This window comes from Danio rerio, chromosome 25 (assembly GCF_052040795.2).
Source record: "Danio rerio strain M-AB ecotype USA chromosome 25, GRCz13ab, whole genome shotgun sequence".
Classification (NCBI taxonomy): Eukaryota; Metazoa; Chordata; class Actinopteri; order Cypriniformes; family Danionidae; genus Danio; species Danio rerio.
The window spans coordinates 694,795-708,561 of NC_141045.1; the positions used below are offsets into that span (position 1 = coordinate 694,795).

Here is a 13,767-nt window from a genome sequence, read left to right on the forward strand (position 1 = left end):
TTACGTTGTTTTCCAGTATCATCCAGGATTGATTTCTGTTATTTATTTATTTTAGAATAATAATTGTATAATAATGTTATTAATAATAAATATAAATAACTTGTTATATTTACTGTAAAATTAATATAAAAATATAAGGGGGGGGGGGGTGCCATTTAACCTAGAACTGTCACTGATTCAGTGTAATTACAGCATAAATCAGCAACAGATATAATCACCATGCTTTAGTTGTACCTTTGAGCTGTCTGGATGCAACTGGAAACCGCTGGAATCTGAATGAACTTGGTTGCTCAGGATGTTTGTTGTTTGTGGACGAGTGAGAGCCTGTAGAAACAGAGCGCAAGCATAAACACACTCAGAGTTATTCAGGAGTTGCTCAACACACTTCTCTGAGATATCCAGCACATTTACAACCATGATGGTGTTTGAGAACTGCGTTACACAGGGACTGCTCTGCTCTGGTCTGCTTGAGTTTCTGTCAGAGCTGTTTATTCTCTGTTCTCTGGCTGTAGAGAGACAGCAGTCCTGCAGTGAAGCGTCTGAAGAAGCTCCTACACACATTTCTGCTTCAGCCAGCAAGGTATACTTCAAGTCCGGTTTAATATCATAATAAGCCCAATGAGCAATTATTGGTGCAGCATAGTCTAAAAACACACAGCATAGTTAAATCTCACAGATTTACAGAGGAAAAGACCCTCTATATCTATTGCTTCTTAATTTTAGGCATGCAAAACATCTAGAAGATCATTTAAAGTCAGTAAACAATAGACGAGAACAGTCTACAAGTGTAGGCACACAAATTCAGTAGGCTACTCTGCTTAATGACAATACCATTCACTAACTTCACATGTGTTTCCCCTACATTGCCAAACCAACAGCATATAGAAGAGCAAGACAGATTCAACATATGATTTATAAAACAATTTCATAAAAAGTGTATTACTTTACTTCTGTTACACACACAAAACACTGTGTAGTGCAGCCCAGAGTCATTCATGCATTCATTTTCCTTCAGCTTAGTCCCTTATTTATCAGGAATCACCACAGCGGAATGAACCGCCAACTATTCCAGCATGTTTTACACAGCAGATGCCCTTCCAGCTGCAACCCAGTACTGAGAAACACCCATACACACTCATTCTCTCTCACACACACACACACACACTACGACCAATTTAGTTAATTCCCCTGTAGGGATGACATGGTCACCTTACAGCACTCAGGTCACTGGTTCGAGTCCCGGCTGGGTCAGTCGGCGTTTCATACGCTATACAGTAGATAAATTGAATAAGCTAAAATTGGCCGTAGTGTATGGGTGTTTTCCAGTGGTGAGTTGCAGCTGGAAGGGCATTCGCTGCGTAAAACATATGCTGGAATAGTTGGTGGTTCATTCTGCTGTGGCGACCCCTGATTAATAAAGGGACTCAGCCAAAAAAAAAAAAAGAATGAATTCCCCCTATAGTGCATGTGTTTGGATCACCCAGAGAAAACCCACGCCAACACAGGGAGAACATGCAAACTCCACACAGAAATAACAACTGACCCAGACAGACTTGAACCAGTGGCCTTCTTCCTGTAAGGGAGCTGAGATCTGTTCCTCTCTGAGGCTTATATCTACAGTGTTGTCAGAGCACATCTCCTGTTTTGCAGATCTTCTTTTCTGATCAGGATGAGATTCCAGGTTTGGGTGATGAAGAGGAGGCTCTGACACCATCACAGACCATCAGACGCAGAGCTCAGGAGATGGAGGAGGTGCGTCCGCAACACTGCATGCTTTCATTTCAGAGGCGTCGAGATGCAACTGAAACTAAACATGTCAGACCCTGTGTGGAATTTGTTTCAAACCTTTATTAGTTTCTTTCATCCATTAAACACAAAGGAAGATATTTTAAAGAATGTTGGAAACCGGTAACCATGGAAGTCAATGGTTACAGGTTTTCAACATTTTTCAAAATATCTTCTTCAGCATTCAACAGCAAAAAGAAACTCTTAAAGGTTTGAAAATTCCTGTGGGAGAGTAAATAGTGAGTACATTGTATTTTTGGGTGAACTGTCTCTTTAAGTTAAAACTATAGAGGTAGAAAAATGTCAGGACTTCAAAGCAAATTAAAGGGATAGTTCACTAAAAAAATAAACATTTGGTCATCATTTACCCATCATTCACTAGTTTCACACACATAGTTTCTTTCTGATGTTGAACACTAAAGAAGATGTTTTGAAGAATGTTGGAAACCGGTAACCATTGACTTCAGGACTATTTGTTTTTCCTTCTATGGAAGTCAATGGTTACCGGTTTCTAGGATTCTTCAAAATATCTTCTTTAGTGTTTAAAAGCAGAAAGAAACTCATAAAGGTTTGGAAACTCTTGAAGCAGAGAAAATAATAAGTGAATATATTTTTTGGATGAACTGGCCCTTTAAGTTAAAACAATAGAAAGCTTTTACAGCAAAGCAGATTAAAGGGATAGTTCACTCAAAAATGTCAAATCTGTCATTATTTAATAGTTTCAAACCTTTATGAGTTTCTTTCTTCTGTTGAACACTAACGAAGATATTTTGAATAATGCTGTAAACCTGTAACTATTGTTTTCAATAGTGTGTGTTTTTCCTACAATGAAAGTCAATGGTTACAGGTTTGCAACATTCTTTAAAATATCTTTTTCAGCGTTCAACAGCAGAAAGAAACACTTAAAGGTTTTAAATTCTTGTGGGAGAGTAAATAGTGAGTACATTTTATTTTGGGGTGAACTGTCTCTTTAAGTTAAAACCATAGGGAAAAATGTCAGCAAATTAAAGGGATAGTTCACTCAAAAATGAACATTCAGTCATCATTTACCCATCATTCACTAGTTTCACACATGTATGAGTTTCTTTCATCTGTTAAGCACTAAAGAAGATATTTTGAAGAATTTTGAAAACCGGTAACCATTGACTTTTATATGTTTTTCCATCAATGGAAGTCAATGGTTACCGGTTTTCAACATTCTTCAAAATATCTTCTTTAGTGTTCAACAGAGAGAAAAAAACTCATAAAGGTTTGGGAAATCTTGTGGGAGAGTAAATAGTGAGTACATTTTATTTTGCGGTGAACTGTCTCTTTAAGTTAAAACCATAGAGAAAAATTCTGCAAATTAAAGGGATAGTTCACTCAAAAATAAACATTCAGTCATCATTTACCCATCATTCACTAGTTTTAAACATTTAGGAGTTTCTTTCAGCTGTTACATTTTGAATATTTTGAAGAATGTTGAAACCTGTAACCATTGACTTCTGTTTGTTTTTCCTTCAATGGAAGTCAATGGTTACCGGTTTCCAACATTATTCAAAATACCTTTCTTTAGTGTTCAAAAGCAGAAAAAAACTCATAAATGTTTGGAAGCTCTCGAGGAAGTGTAAATAATGAGCAAATATTCCTTTTATTGATGTGAACCGCCTCTTTAAGCCCAGTTTAGTGAGCTGAAAATGGCTGGTAGTGATTTCCCCCAGACTCCATCCATCACTGCAGTCACCCTCGACCAAAGACATCCAGCAGACCTATTAGACGCTCAGTGATAAAGCGCTCATAATGTGTCCCAGCCCACCGATAATGACCCCCGTTCTGTGATCGCAGCACTTTTTAAGTGTGTGTTTGTGTGTGTGTGTGTGTTTGAGAAAGACGCTTCACTTGCTGCAGCAGTGCTGTGTTTTAATCCTAATGTGTTGCAGACCGCTGCTTTCCCACTGCGCTCTACAGTTTGTGTGGTCCTCGGCTTATCTTCGCATTAAAGTGGACCATTTATACAAGATGTAGAATCATGATGTCTCCAGAGTGTGTGTGTGTGTGTGTGTGTGTGTGTGTGTTTGAGCTGAGAATACCACACACATAATGTCCTCCAGCTCTCTGAAACTGACCCTCTCAGGCTTTGATCCTAATCATGCTGCTTTGGTGACTGTCGCTTTAAATGCAAATGAGATTTAAAAGAGGGCGGAGCTACAAACGCCTGTACGTCAGCATAGCAGCAGATGTAAAACAGCAGTGTGTGTGTGTTGTCAGTGCTGTGTGCTTCAGTGTGAGTGTGTGTTGATGCTTCCGTCAGTCTATGTCTCTGTTCATCTAGAACTCCACATCTATAATCCTCTGAGTCAATGCTGACATCATCTTCAAACACTCTAATGGCTAATGGACAGACGGCTGCTTCTCACTCAGGGCTGCTGGACATGCTAATGAGGGAGTCTAGTGGGCGGGGCTTTCCGCATTCTGATGATACGTACACAGTGAGAATGTCAATCACAGTGTTTGTGCATCAAGTCTGATTATAATAAACATGATTAATTAATGTTGAGCATTAGATCAGACACTGCTGCTGTGTTTAATCCCCGTATAACAGTGATTTCTGCATAGCAGGTGCTCTTTAAATCACAGCTTATTCTTCTTCTGCCAATTGAAACACAAAGAGCGTAACGCTTCCTCAACCTTCCCCAAACGCTTGAGCATAAATATGAGCGCTATAAATACCCGAGTGAGCTCCAGCTGTCATTGTTTCATTATAATCACTGGTGGCTCGGCGGTGTGGTTTCCCGGATCCTGTACCGTCTCTGGGAGTGACCGTCACTGACTGCTGTTTATTATCGCTGCTGATTCAGCGCTTCTGGACGCGTCTCGTCTGGAGAATGAGGAGATCTGAGAGAAATGAACATCAGCGGCTGCTCAGTCCCACGTCTGCACTGCATTCTGGGCTGGATTCGTGTTCTAGGATGGTTTTGATGCTTATAAATACAGAAGAAGCAGCCGAGAGGACAATTCAGGCTTCAGTTTGGTTTCGTTCACAATTAAACTGCTGTGTTTGATCAAATATACAGAGTTATGTGTTATAATAGGGGCGGCGCAGAGGCGGTAGGTTGCTGGTTTGAGTCCCGGCTGGGTCAGTTGGTGTTTCTGTGTGGAGTTTGCATGTTCTCGTGTTGGTGTGGGTTTCCTCCGGGTGCTCCGGTTTCCCCCACAGTCCAAACACATGCGCTATAGGGGAACTGATCAACTACACTGGCCGTAGTGTATGAGTGTGTGTGTGTGTGTGTGTGTGTGTGTATGGGTGTTTCCCAGTACTGGGTTGCAGCTGGAAGGGCATAATTCATTCATTTTCTTGTTGGCTTAGTCCCTTTATTAATCCGGGGTCACCACAGCGGAATGAACCGCCAACTATTCCAGCAAGTTTTTTACGCAGCGGATGCCCTTCCAGCTGCAACCCATCTCTGGGAAACATCCACACACACACTCATACACTACGGAAAATTTAGCCTACCCAATCCATGTGTTTGGACTGTGGGGGAAACCAGAGCACCCAGAGGAAACCCACGCGAAGGCAGGGAGAACATGCAAACTCCACACAGAAACGGCAACTGAGCTGAGGTTCGAACCAGCGACCTTCTTGCTGTGAGGCGACAGCACTACCTACTGCGCCACTGCCTCGCCCTGGAAGGGCATCCACTGCATAAAACAAATGCTGGAATAGTTGGCGGTTCATTCCGCTGTGGCGACCCCTGATTAATAAAGCAACTAAGCTGAAGGTGAATGACATCCTGTGAGTGGGCAGAGCCAGCGGTGCTGTGTTTGGTGTGAACCCAGCAGTAGAATAAAGCTGTGTTGACCAATCAGAAAGGAGGAAGCAGCGCTCATGCTGACAACATGATGCAAAACTCCGGTCCCACTGACACTGAAGCAGAGATTCTGAAAGTCTTCACCCTGGATGGAGTTTCCAGACATTTCATACACACACTTAGCTAGACAAACACACACACACACATGCAGACACTCAGATAGACATACACACACAGACACACATACACAAGCGCACAGATGTGCTGATCCTCCAGACGTCTCGAGGGCTCTGCTATTCAAATGTCCTGTAATTGAGTGTGAAGGGAGGAAACCTGCTCATTACAGAGGATTGTGGGAACATTCAGAGCAGTGGAACATGAGTTATTCTGCATGATCACAGAGACGACTGCGCAGATCCTCAACTGCTGGAGCACATCTGAGGAAAACAACAGCAGCTCCAGTCTCAGCTGTGGCAGATATGCACTGAACGCTGTGTTAAACGGAGGAGGGAATGATTCGGTGGCGCAGTGGTTAGCACTGTCACCTCACAGCAAGAAGGTCTCTGGTTTGAGTCTCGGCTGGGTCAGTTGGTGTTTCTGTGTGGAGTTTGCATGTTCTCCCTGTGTTGGTGTGCTCTGGTTCCCCCACAGTCCAAACACATGCGCTATAGGGGAACTGATCAACTACACTGGCCGTATATGAGTGTGTGTGCATCCGCGGCTGGAAGGGCATCCGCTGTGTAAAACATATGCTGGATTAGTTGGCGGTTCATTCCACAGTGGCGACCTCTGATTATTAAAGGGACTAAGCTGAAAATAAAATGAGTGACTGAATTCAGATCATCTCACACACATTTTCCCTGTTTATTCTGACAGAGGTTGTTTGACGCATCCACTGAACACTTGATCTGCACTGATCAGACGTCAGCACATGTACATTGATGGCGAACACCTGAATATGATGTTCGGAATAAAGGATATGCGAATGTTGATCAGAAATAAACCGTCGGAGCTGAAATAAACGCTGTGGGCTGACCTCAGAACAGCTCCAGGGTGATTGTGTGCAGTAATCCTCCTCATGATTATACAGCTCTGTCCTCAGATGTCGGTCAGGATCTGCGCTTGCTTTACGACGTCGGTCAGACAAAAAATGAGAGACTTTTGGGGGATTAAGAGCTTGTAATTTTACACTTTTCTCATCGTCTTGCACTTATACTTACTCTTTACTGCTGTTATAAATTTCATCCGGTTAAAATTGTACATTTGTAATTGAAGCGTTCAGATGAACACAGTTAGATTCTCTCTCCCTTAAATTGTATTGATTTGACTCATACTGTGAGTGTTTGTCTGGAATATTTTGAGCAGAATAAAGGCAGAGCTGTTTATTTTACTCATTAATAGTTAAAACACGGTGATCTTCCTGACAGCGCAGCTCAGATGAAGCTGACGTGTTAATGAGGAGTTCTGGACGTCACACTGGAACATAATTAAACTGCATTTAAAGGCGAGGGTGAGTGTGTCGCTCTGTAAAGCGTGGCGGTGTGAAATATCTGTTCACCTTTAGAGCTTCAGCTGTTTCTGGAGTTTAGTTTACGGCCAGTCATTTACTCACAGGTCAGAGTGTGTTTGAACACAGAGAAACGCTCCGTCCTGCAGCTGCTAACACACACTATTTCAGATGCTTCAGCAGCACACGGTTAAACAGGACTTTAATATTACTGCGTTATTGTCAAATGTGTGCTGCGATGACACTTTAATGCACCTAATGAGAAAAATAAATAACATAAAATGTTATTATGAGGGAGTTTTATTCGTCTTAAAGCCTCAATTCAAAATTCTCTATTCTGACAATGCATGTAAACTACGCTGATGTCGTTTTGTGGCATCGTCTTTCAACATGCATTTTGACAGTTTTTTGATGTATTTCTTGACAGTATTCGACCATTTTTGACATTTTAATGCGCTTTTTAAAAATATATTTTTACATGATTTTAATATGTAATTTGACCAGTTTTTTTTATTAGTTTTTAAATTATATTAACATTTATTTGATGCGTTTTAAAAATATTTTTACTTGTTGTTTGCATTTATTTGCATGTTTTAAAAATATTTTTCATGTTTTTTATGTTTTCACATCTTTTTGTTATTTGATGTTTTGTTTTTTAATTTTTTTGACTTTTCTATGGATGTTTTTGACATGTGTTTCACGTCTCTCGTCATTTTTGATGTTTTTTAATGTTTTCTGACATGTTATCTGAGACGTTTTTTAATGTTTTTTTCTTTACATGTTTTTGACATCTTTATATGTAATTTGACTTTTTTAAAAATAGTTCTTAAATGTTTATTGTGTATTTGATGAGTTTTTATAATATTTTAGGACATAGTTTTTAACATGTTTTTTTAATAATTTACATGTTATTTCTTTTTTTTTGACGTTATCTGAAGTGTTTTTTGATATATTTGTTTACATGTTTTTGACAAGTTTTTTTTACATGTAATTTGAAATATTTTTGACTTGTTTTTATAGTTTTTAAATATTTATTCACTTATTTGATGCGTTTTTAAAATATTTTCCAACATTTTTGCATGTTTTTTTAAATTTTGCATGTTTTTATGTTTTTTCACATCTTGTTTTTTCATGTTTATCGTCATTTTTAATGTGTTTTTTGTACGTTTTCTGAGTCATTTTTAAATACATGTTTTACATGTTTTTTTTTTACATTTTTTTATGCAATTGACATTTTTTAAATGTTTATTGACTAAAGTGTTTGTAAAATATTTTACATGTTTTTTTTATATTTTGCATGTTTTTATGTATTATTTGATGTCTTGTTTTTGATGCAGTTTTTATTTTTAAAAATATTTGGACCTTTTTTAACATTTTTAGCATTTTTTTCTCGTCATTTGACATTTTTGATGTATTTTTTAAGATTTCTGACGTTATCTGAGCTGTTTTTTTTATGCGGTTTTAGATATTTGTTAACATGTTTTGACAGTTTTTTTACATGTAATTTGACATGTTTGGACTCGTTTTTATAGTTTTTAAATTTTTATTGACATTAATTTCATGCTTTTTAAAAACGTTTTTGAAGTGTACATGTTTACATGTTTTTTATTTGTATTTTAACATGTTTTTTCAACATTTTCCATGTTTATCATGTGTCATTTGACAACATCCAAATGCATTTACTTGTTTGGGACTGTTTTGACTTTTTTACTTGTATTTTGTAAGTTACATGTATTTTATTTATTTGTTTTACATATTTTTAATTGTTGTTGACATTAAGCTACCTGCTGATAATAATCAGATTATTTCTGTTTGTTAAATACCTCCATCATCCGCTGTTCCTCTTCTCCAGCTGTACAGACAGGACTGCAGGACTCTGGGAACGGTGGTGAAGATGCTGATCTCCAAACATCCAGCCCTGCAACAGAAGCTCCAGATCGCCATGATAGAGATCCTGCTGGATATCAAGAGGAAAAACCTGGAAAAACTCAGTCTGTTCATCTCCGAGTCGAACGTATCGGCTAAACCATAATCTAGAAACACAATATACGACTATACAGAAGCAGCGTTGGTGGAGTTTACTGTGTTTTCTGTAGCGACGTTCACTTGTTCAATGTTGTATCTGTGCATGATAAACTTTTGTATTAGTCATTAAGCTAAAAGTGCTGATTGACTTCAATTTATCACAATTCCACTGCAAAAAATGCATGTTTTAGTCTTATTTGTAGTGTAAATATCTATAAATTCATAAATCAGTCAGCATTTTCTAGAAAAGCACAAAATATAGTCTTGTTTTCTGAAATAATGAGTCAAAATGAAGAGAGTTTCTCCTTAAAACAAGCAAAATAATGTTAATCAAAAGCGAAAACACGATTATTTTGCTTGGTTTAGGGAAAAACTAGCTTGATTTTGACTTATTATTTCTGAAAACTAGACTAGTTTTCAAAACGCTTCTTGATTTCAGAAGTTTTAGATATTTGCACTAGAAAAAACTCAAGAAATCTGTATTTTTGTAGTGTATACATGGAATTAATGTGCATTTAAAGTCTAAAACCTGTGCATATTACATTAAAAATGAATGTTATACAACGCTGACATCAATCTACACACACGCACACACACAAACACTGCATGAAATAAAAACACAAGCTACATAAACAGCCCATAAATAAGTGTATTAATGTAGATTACAGAATTAAAGCAAACCCAAAATGTGCATAAACTCCTCCATATCTCCCTTTTATTATTAGCCTTATGTTCCAGTTAGCATTAACACTGTTTGACCCATCAATAAAATAACACTGGATTATAATATGCAGCGTACAATAGTGGCTAAGCTGACCCTGGCCTGCATGTATTGATTTATTTTTAAAACCCTGATTAACAAAAGCCTATCCGCTGCAGAATCAGTCCTGTAGTACATGTTTGGTTCAGTAACACTCTTTAAAAAACATCTTTTGTAACTCAGGGATATAAAAATATGAGCATTTTACAGTATATACACATTCACTTTCACGAAACAACGTTAAATTACCACTCCATTAGTCTCTAAAAGCGGCGGCTTTATAAATATTATATTCCTCTGGATCTTTCAAAGACTACATCACTTATTAAATGCATTATTAAAGAAATTACTGCATGGGAAGACTAGCAAAACCAATCACAGATATTTACATTACATATACGCATAGAGGCCCTAAGCATGCGTGAATACCGCCGCCATATTTGTACAGTGCTCCCATGACAAAAGTGTATAACTCCACCAAGTCAAGAGTAAAGTCAGTCTGAAGATGCTGGACTCTTGTGCTTATTTAAGAGGGAGGGAGGTGAATACATGCAGACAAACAATGGGTAATGCCCGTGCGATCACTTATCCATCGATCTAGAAAAGCGATGTAAAACTAGAATAACGTACTGACCACGATCATAGATATATGTGTGTATATATCTCTGGCTCAAGATAGCCAATCCACCACTGCACCTTGGTCCCACATTCATTTCAAAGGAGCGCTTGCCTGTACCAAGATGGCGGCTCTATTGGCACATTCCTTTCAATAGACAACAATAGCATAGGCGACATCTAATGTAAATATCTATGAAAACCACTGCAATCGAGACGAGCACATTTAGGCCACGCCCACATCAGGGTGGGAAAAACAATCCAATCAACTCCATGACTTTCTATTGCTGGAACATGCCTTAATATCATTTATAACTTGTTATAAACAATAGAACTATTCCTAAAAGCTGCTGTGTGATGTGTACTGCAAACAAGCTAAACAGAAATGAGAATTACGCTTATAATAAGCAACCAAAGCCTTTTTAACTGTGACCACCCTGCTATTGGGATGATTAAGTTTACATTATTTCAGGTATATCCTAATCCAATGGTTCTCAAAGTGGGGGTCGGGACCCCCCTAGGGGTCACGGGACAATGAAGGGGGGGGGTCGCCTGGTGATTTCCAAAAATCTATTTATTTTTATTAAACCATAAGAATTACCATATTTTATCCATAACCTACTGAAGAGAAAAAAATAGTCGTTTATACCATATAGTCACTATGGTAGCTTATAGTTACTACTTCTATTGGATTGCAACCCCTGGGGTAATTGCATTATATTAAAGACACAGCAATAGTGTCAGATGCAGCAGATTTCATAAAACCTGGTAAAACTTTGTTGCCCATTTACAGCTCTCATACATTAAAAAAAATTAAAAGAAGAATAGACTTGGATCCATTGGTGTGTGTGCTCCATTGCATGCAAGGTTTCTGTATTTATAACCACCTCAGAATATATTGGGGGTCGCGACTCACTGGCATTGTCATTTTGGGGGTCGCTGCCTGAAAAGTTAGGGAACCCCTGTCCTAATCTAATCACGATCAACTGTTTTATTAACTGTCTGAGGCTTCTGACTGCATGTTTTATCCCTGTTTATTGTTATGTAGTGAGATTAACATATTAAAGCACATTTACTGTCAGCTTTTAACCTGTGGGAGTGTTTACTGTTACACTATTTTAAACTATAATATTGTAGTCTTAACATAAAGCAATCATGACAGTTTATCAGTTGAAAGCTTTTAATGTCTAGTTTCTGTATCTAGTGATTGGTTTTTGATAGATATTACTGAGCAAGAGTTATTTATTAATTTGCAACAAGAATACTGCAACAAAAAATACTTTGCTACAGCAATCCACATATAAACATTTAGTTAGGCTAAATTCAACTCAAGTGCCACCATACTGCTCATACATCCTTAGAATGTGACATCTACACTGCAAAACATGCTTTTCTCACTTAGATTTTTTTGTCCTCTTTCTATTGTAAACATCGAAAAACTTTATCAAGAAGCATTTTCTAGGCAAGCAGAACATAAAGTCATGTTTTCAGAAAAAAATAAGTAAAAATTAAGTAATTTTTTTCCTTAAAACAAGCTAAATACTCTTGTTTCTCCTTTTGACATAAGATTATTTTGCTCACCCCATTGGCAGATTATTTTGCTTGTATTGAGAAAAAAACTCACATAATTTTGGCATATTATTTCTGGAAACAAGACTTTATGTTTTGCTTGTCTAGAAAATTCTTCTTGATTTAAGAATTTTTAGATATTTGGACTAGAAACAAGACAAAAGATCTAACATTTTTTTAGTGCACTTTAAAAATATTGTCAAAACGTTGGGGGCGCTGTTGCATGTCCATCAATGGAAACTGGTGGTCATGTGTGGTACTGCAGCCAAACTAAATCTTGCTAAAAGCTCTTATTTTTCGAGATATCAACCTTACATTTGGAATATAATTTGTTTAGATATTTAGCTCTGATTTATTTAGTCAATTTTTGGCTAAAAATGTTTTGTAAAACACATCTTTTGTAATATAACACATACATTCATTGTTTTATTTGTTTTCATAAACAAAGGCACATAACTTTTGTTTTATTTAACTTTTTTCCTTTCACCTGACTTTTGTGTCAATATTATGCTAATTTTTGGGGGTTGAAAGCTAATAAAAATGTAATTCTGATTATTTTACTGTTCACATCAATACAAAGTCAATTGACTGTGTTAGATTGCCCCCCCCCCCCTCTCTCAAAGTGGGCGTGGCCTTTAGATTATGACACGTTGCGCTCGCTCTCAAAACATTATTTCAAAATAAAAGCTTTGACATTCAGATGCAGATCAACTGAATCAAACATCACTCAGCTTTATTTTGTCTCATGAAATAATACAGTTTTTGCCTTTCCGTCCTCTCTTCTGTTTGGACTTTGTCCTTGTGCCGAAAGCAGCTTCATCTGAAGCGTAATACTGGTACCGGGGTTGTCTAGGTTGAGGAATCGGCTGACCCAAAAAAAACCCTTCCTCTTCTGATTCTGACGATGAGGAAGAGCACGTGGAGCACCAATCGTCTTCATAAAGACGTGTAAATCTCTCCGTACGCAAACCGTCGCCATACTGAGCGCCATTATGACCCAATCCATGCTTCCGACGATCATCTTTAAAGCAAACCCGAGGCTTTTCTTCTTTTGGTGCCAAATGAAGTGCGTTATCCGACCGAGACATGCGGCTTCTTCTTCTTCTGTGGTGATGCCGCGGCCGCTGATGATCTTGTTCGTCAAACTGAAACGCTCGTCTACGAGTTCGTTCGCTCATTGGCGGCTGTCGAACCTTCAGCTCATCGTATCTCCCGTTATCTATGACATCATCAGAGAACTTCACCTGCTGTGTTTTGGACTGGGACTTTGATCTTCTCAGCACAGGTAAGCGCGGTGGTTTGGGGTGTACCTCAGGGCTCGGTACGCCCTGCTCCTGCTGTTCCTCTATCACTTGAGTTCGGTCCAGATCAGACGTCAGGCTCTTCATCGAGGAGTTCAGCGTTCCCATGTTACTCGTGTTCTCACAGCGATCCAGATCAGAGAACTTTTGTAGGGAGAAAAGCAAGGGCTTGTCTTTATTATCGCCATCAACTGAAGCACCTGAAAGGAGCACAGAAGGTCAGGTTATACACCTATATAAGACTTCGAGTAGAGCTTTTAATAATATGGAGGACCAGTGAGTTTAACTTTAAATATCAGACTCACTAGATCAAGTTTTCTCGATGTATGAACACAGAGAGAATTCAGTCAGAATAATTTAAGAGCAGTGCACTGCAGAAAACGCTTTTCTTATGTAGAGTTTATTTCTTGTTTATAG

General features: G+C 38.2%; 2 protein-coding genes across 6 annotated transcripts in view; one reads left to right on the forward strand and one right to left on the reverse strand.

Moving 5' to 3' along the window:
• Positions 1-11,967, forward strand: part of LOC101886261 (uncharacterized) — a 21,419-nt gene extending 9,452 nt beyond the window's left edge. Inside the window, exons 9-12 of one of the 2 annotated variants that reach the window (XM_087311328.1) lie at positions 513-580; positions 1,651-1,752; positions 8,933-10,952; positions 11,436-11,967. In XM_087311328.1, coding sequence (XP_087167454.1) covers positions 513-580; positions 1,651-1,752; positions 8,933-9,112 — 350 coding nt within the window. In that variant the 3' untranslated portion in view covers positions 9,113-10,952; positions 11,436-11,967. Of the gene's footprint in view, positions 1-512; positions 581-1,650; positions 1,753-8,932; positions 10,953-11,435 lie in introns of those variants that run through there. The other variant, XM_087311329.1, reaches the window with a different exon arrangement.
• prickle1a (prickle homolog 1a) overlaps positions 9,735-13,767 on the reverse strand; it is a 52,003-nt gene continuing 47,970 nt past the window's right edge. For 3 of the 4 annotated variants that reach the window (XM_087310474.1, XM_087310472.1, XM_087310473.1), the window contains one exon: positions 9,735-13,550. In XM_087310474.1, the coding sequence (XP_087166600.1) occupies positions 12,793-13,550 (758 nt within the window). In that variant the 3' untranslated portion in view covers positions 9,735-12,792. 4 annotated transcript variants of the gene reach the window in all.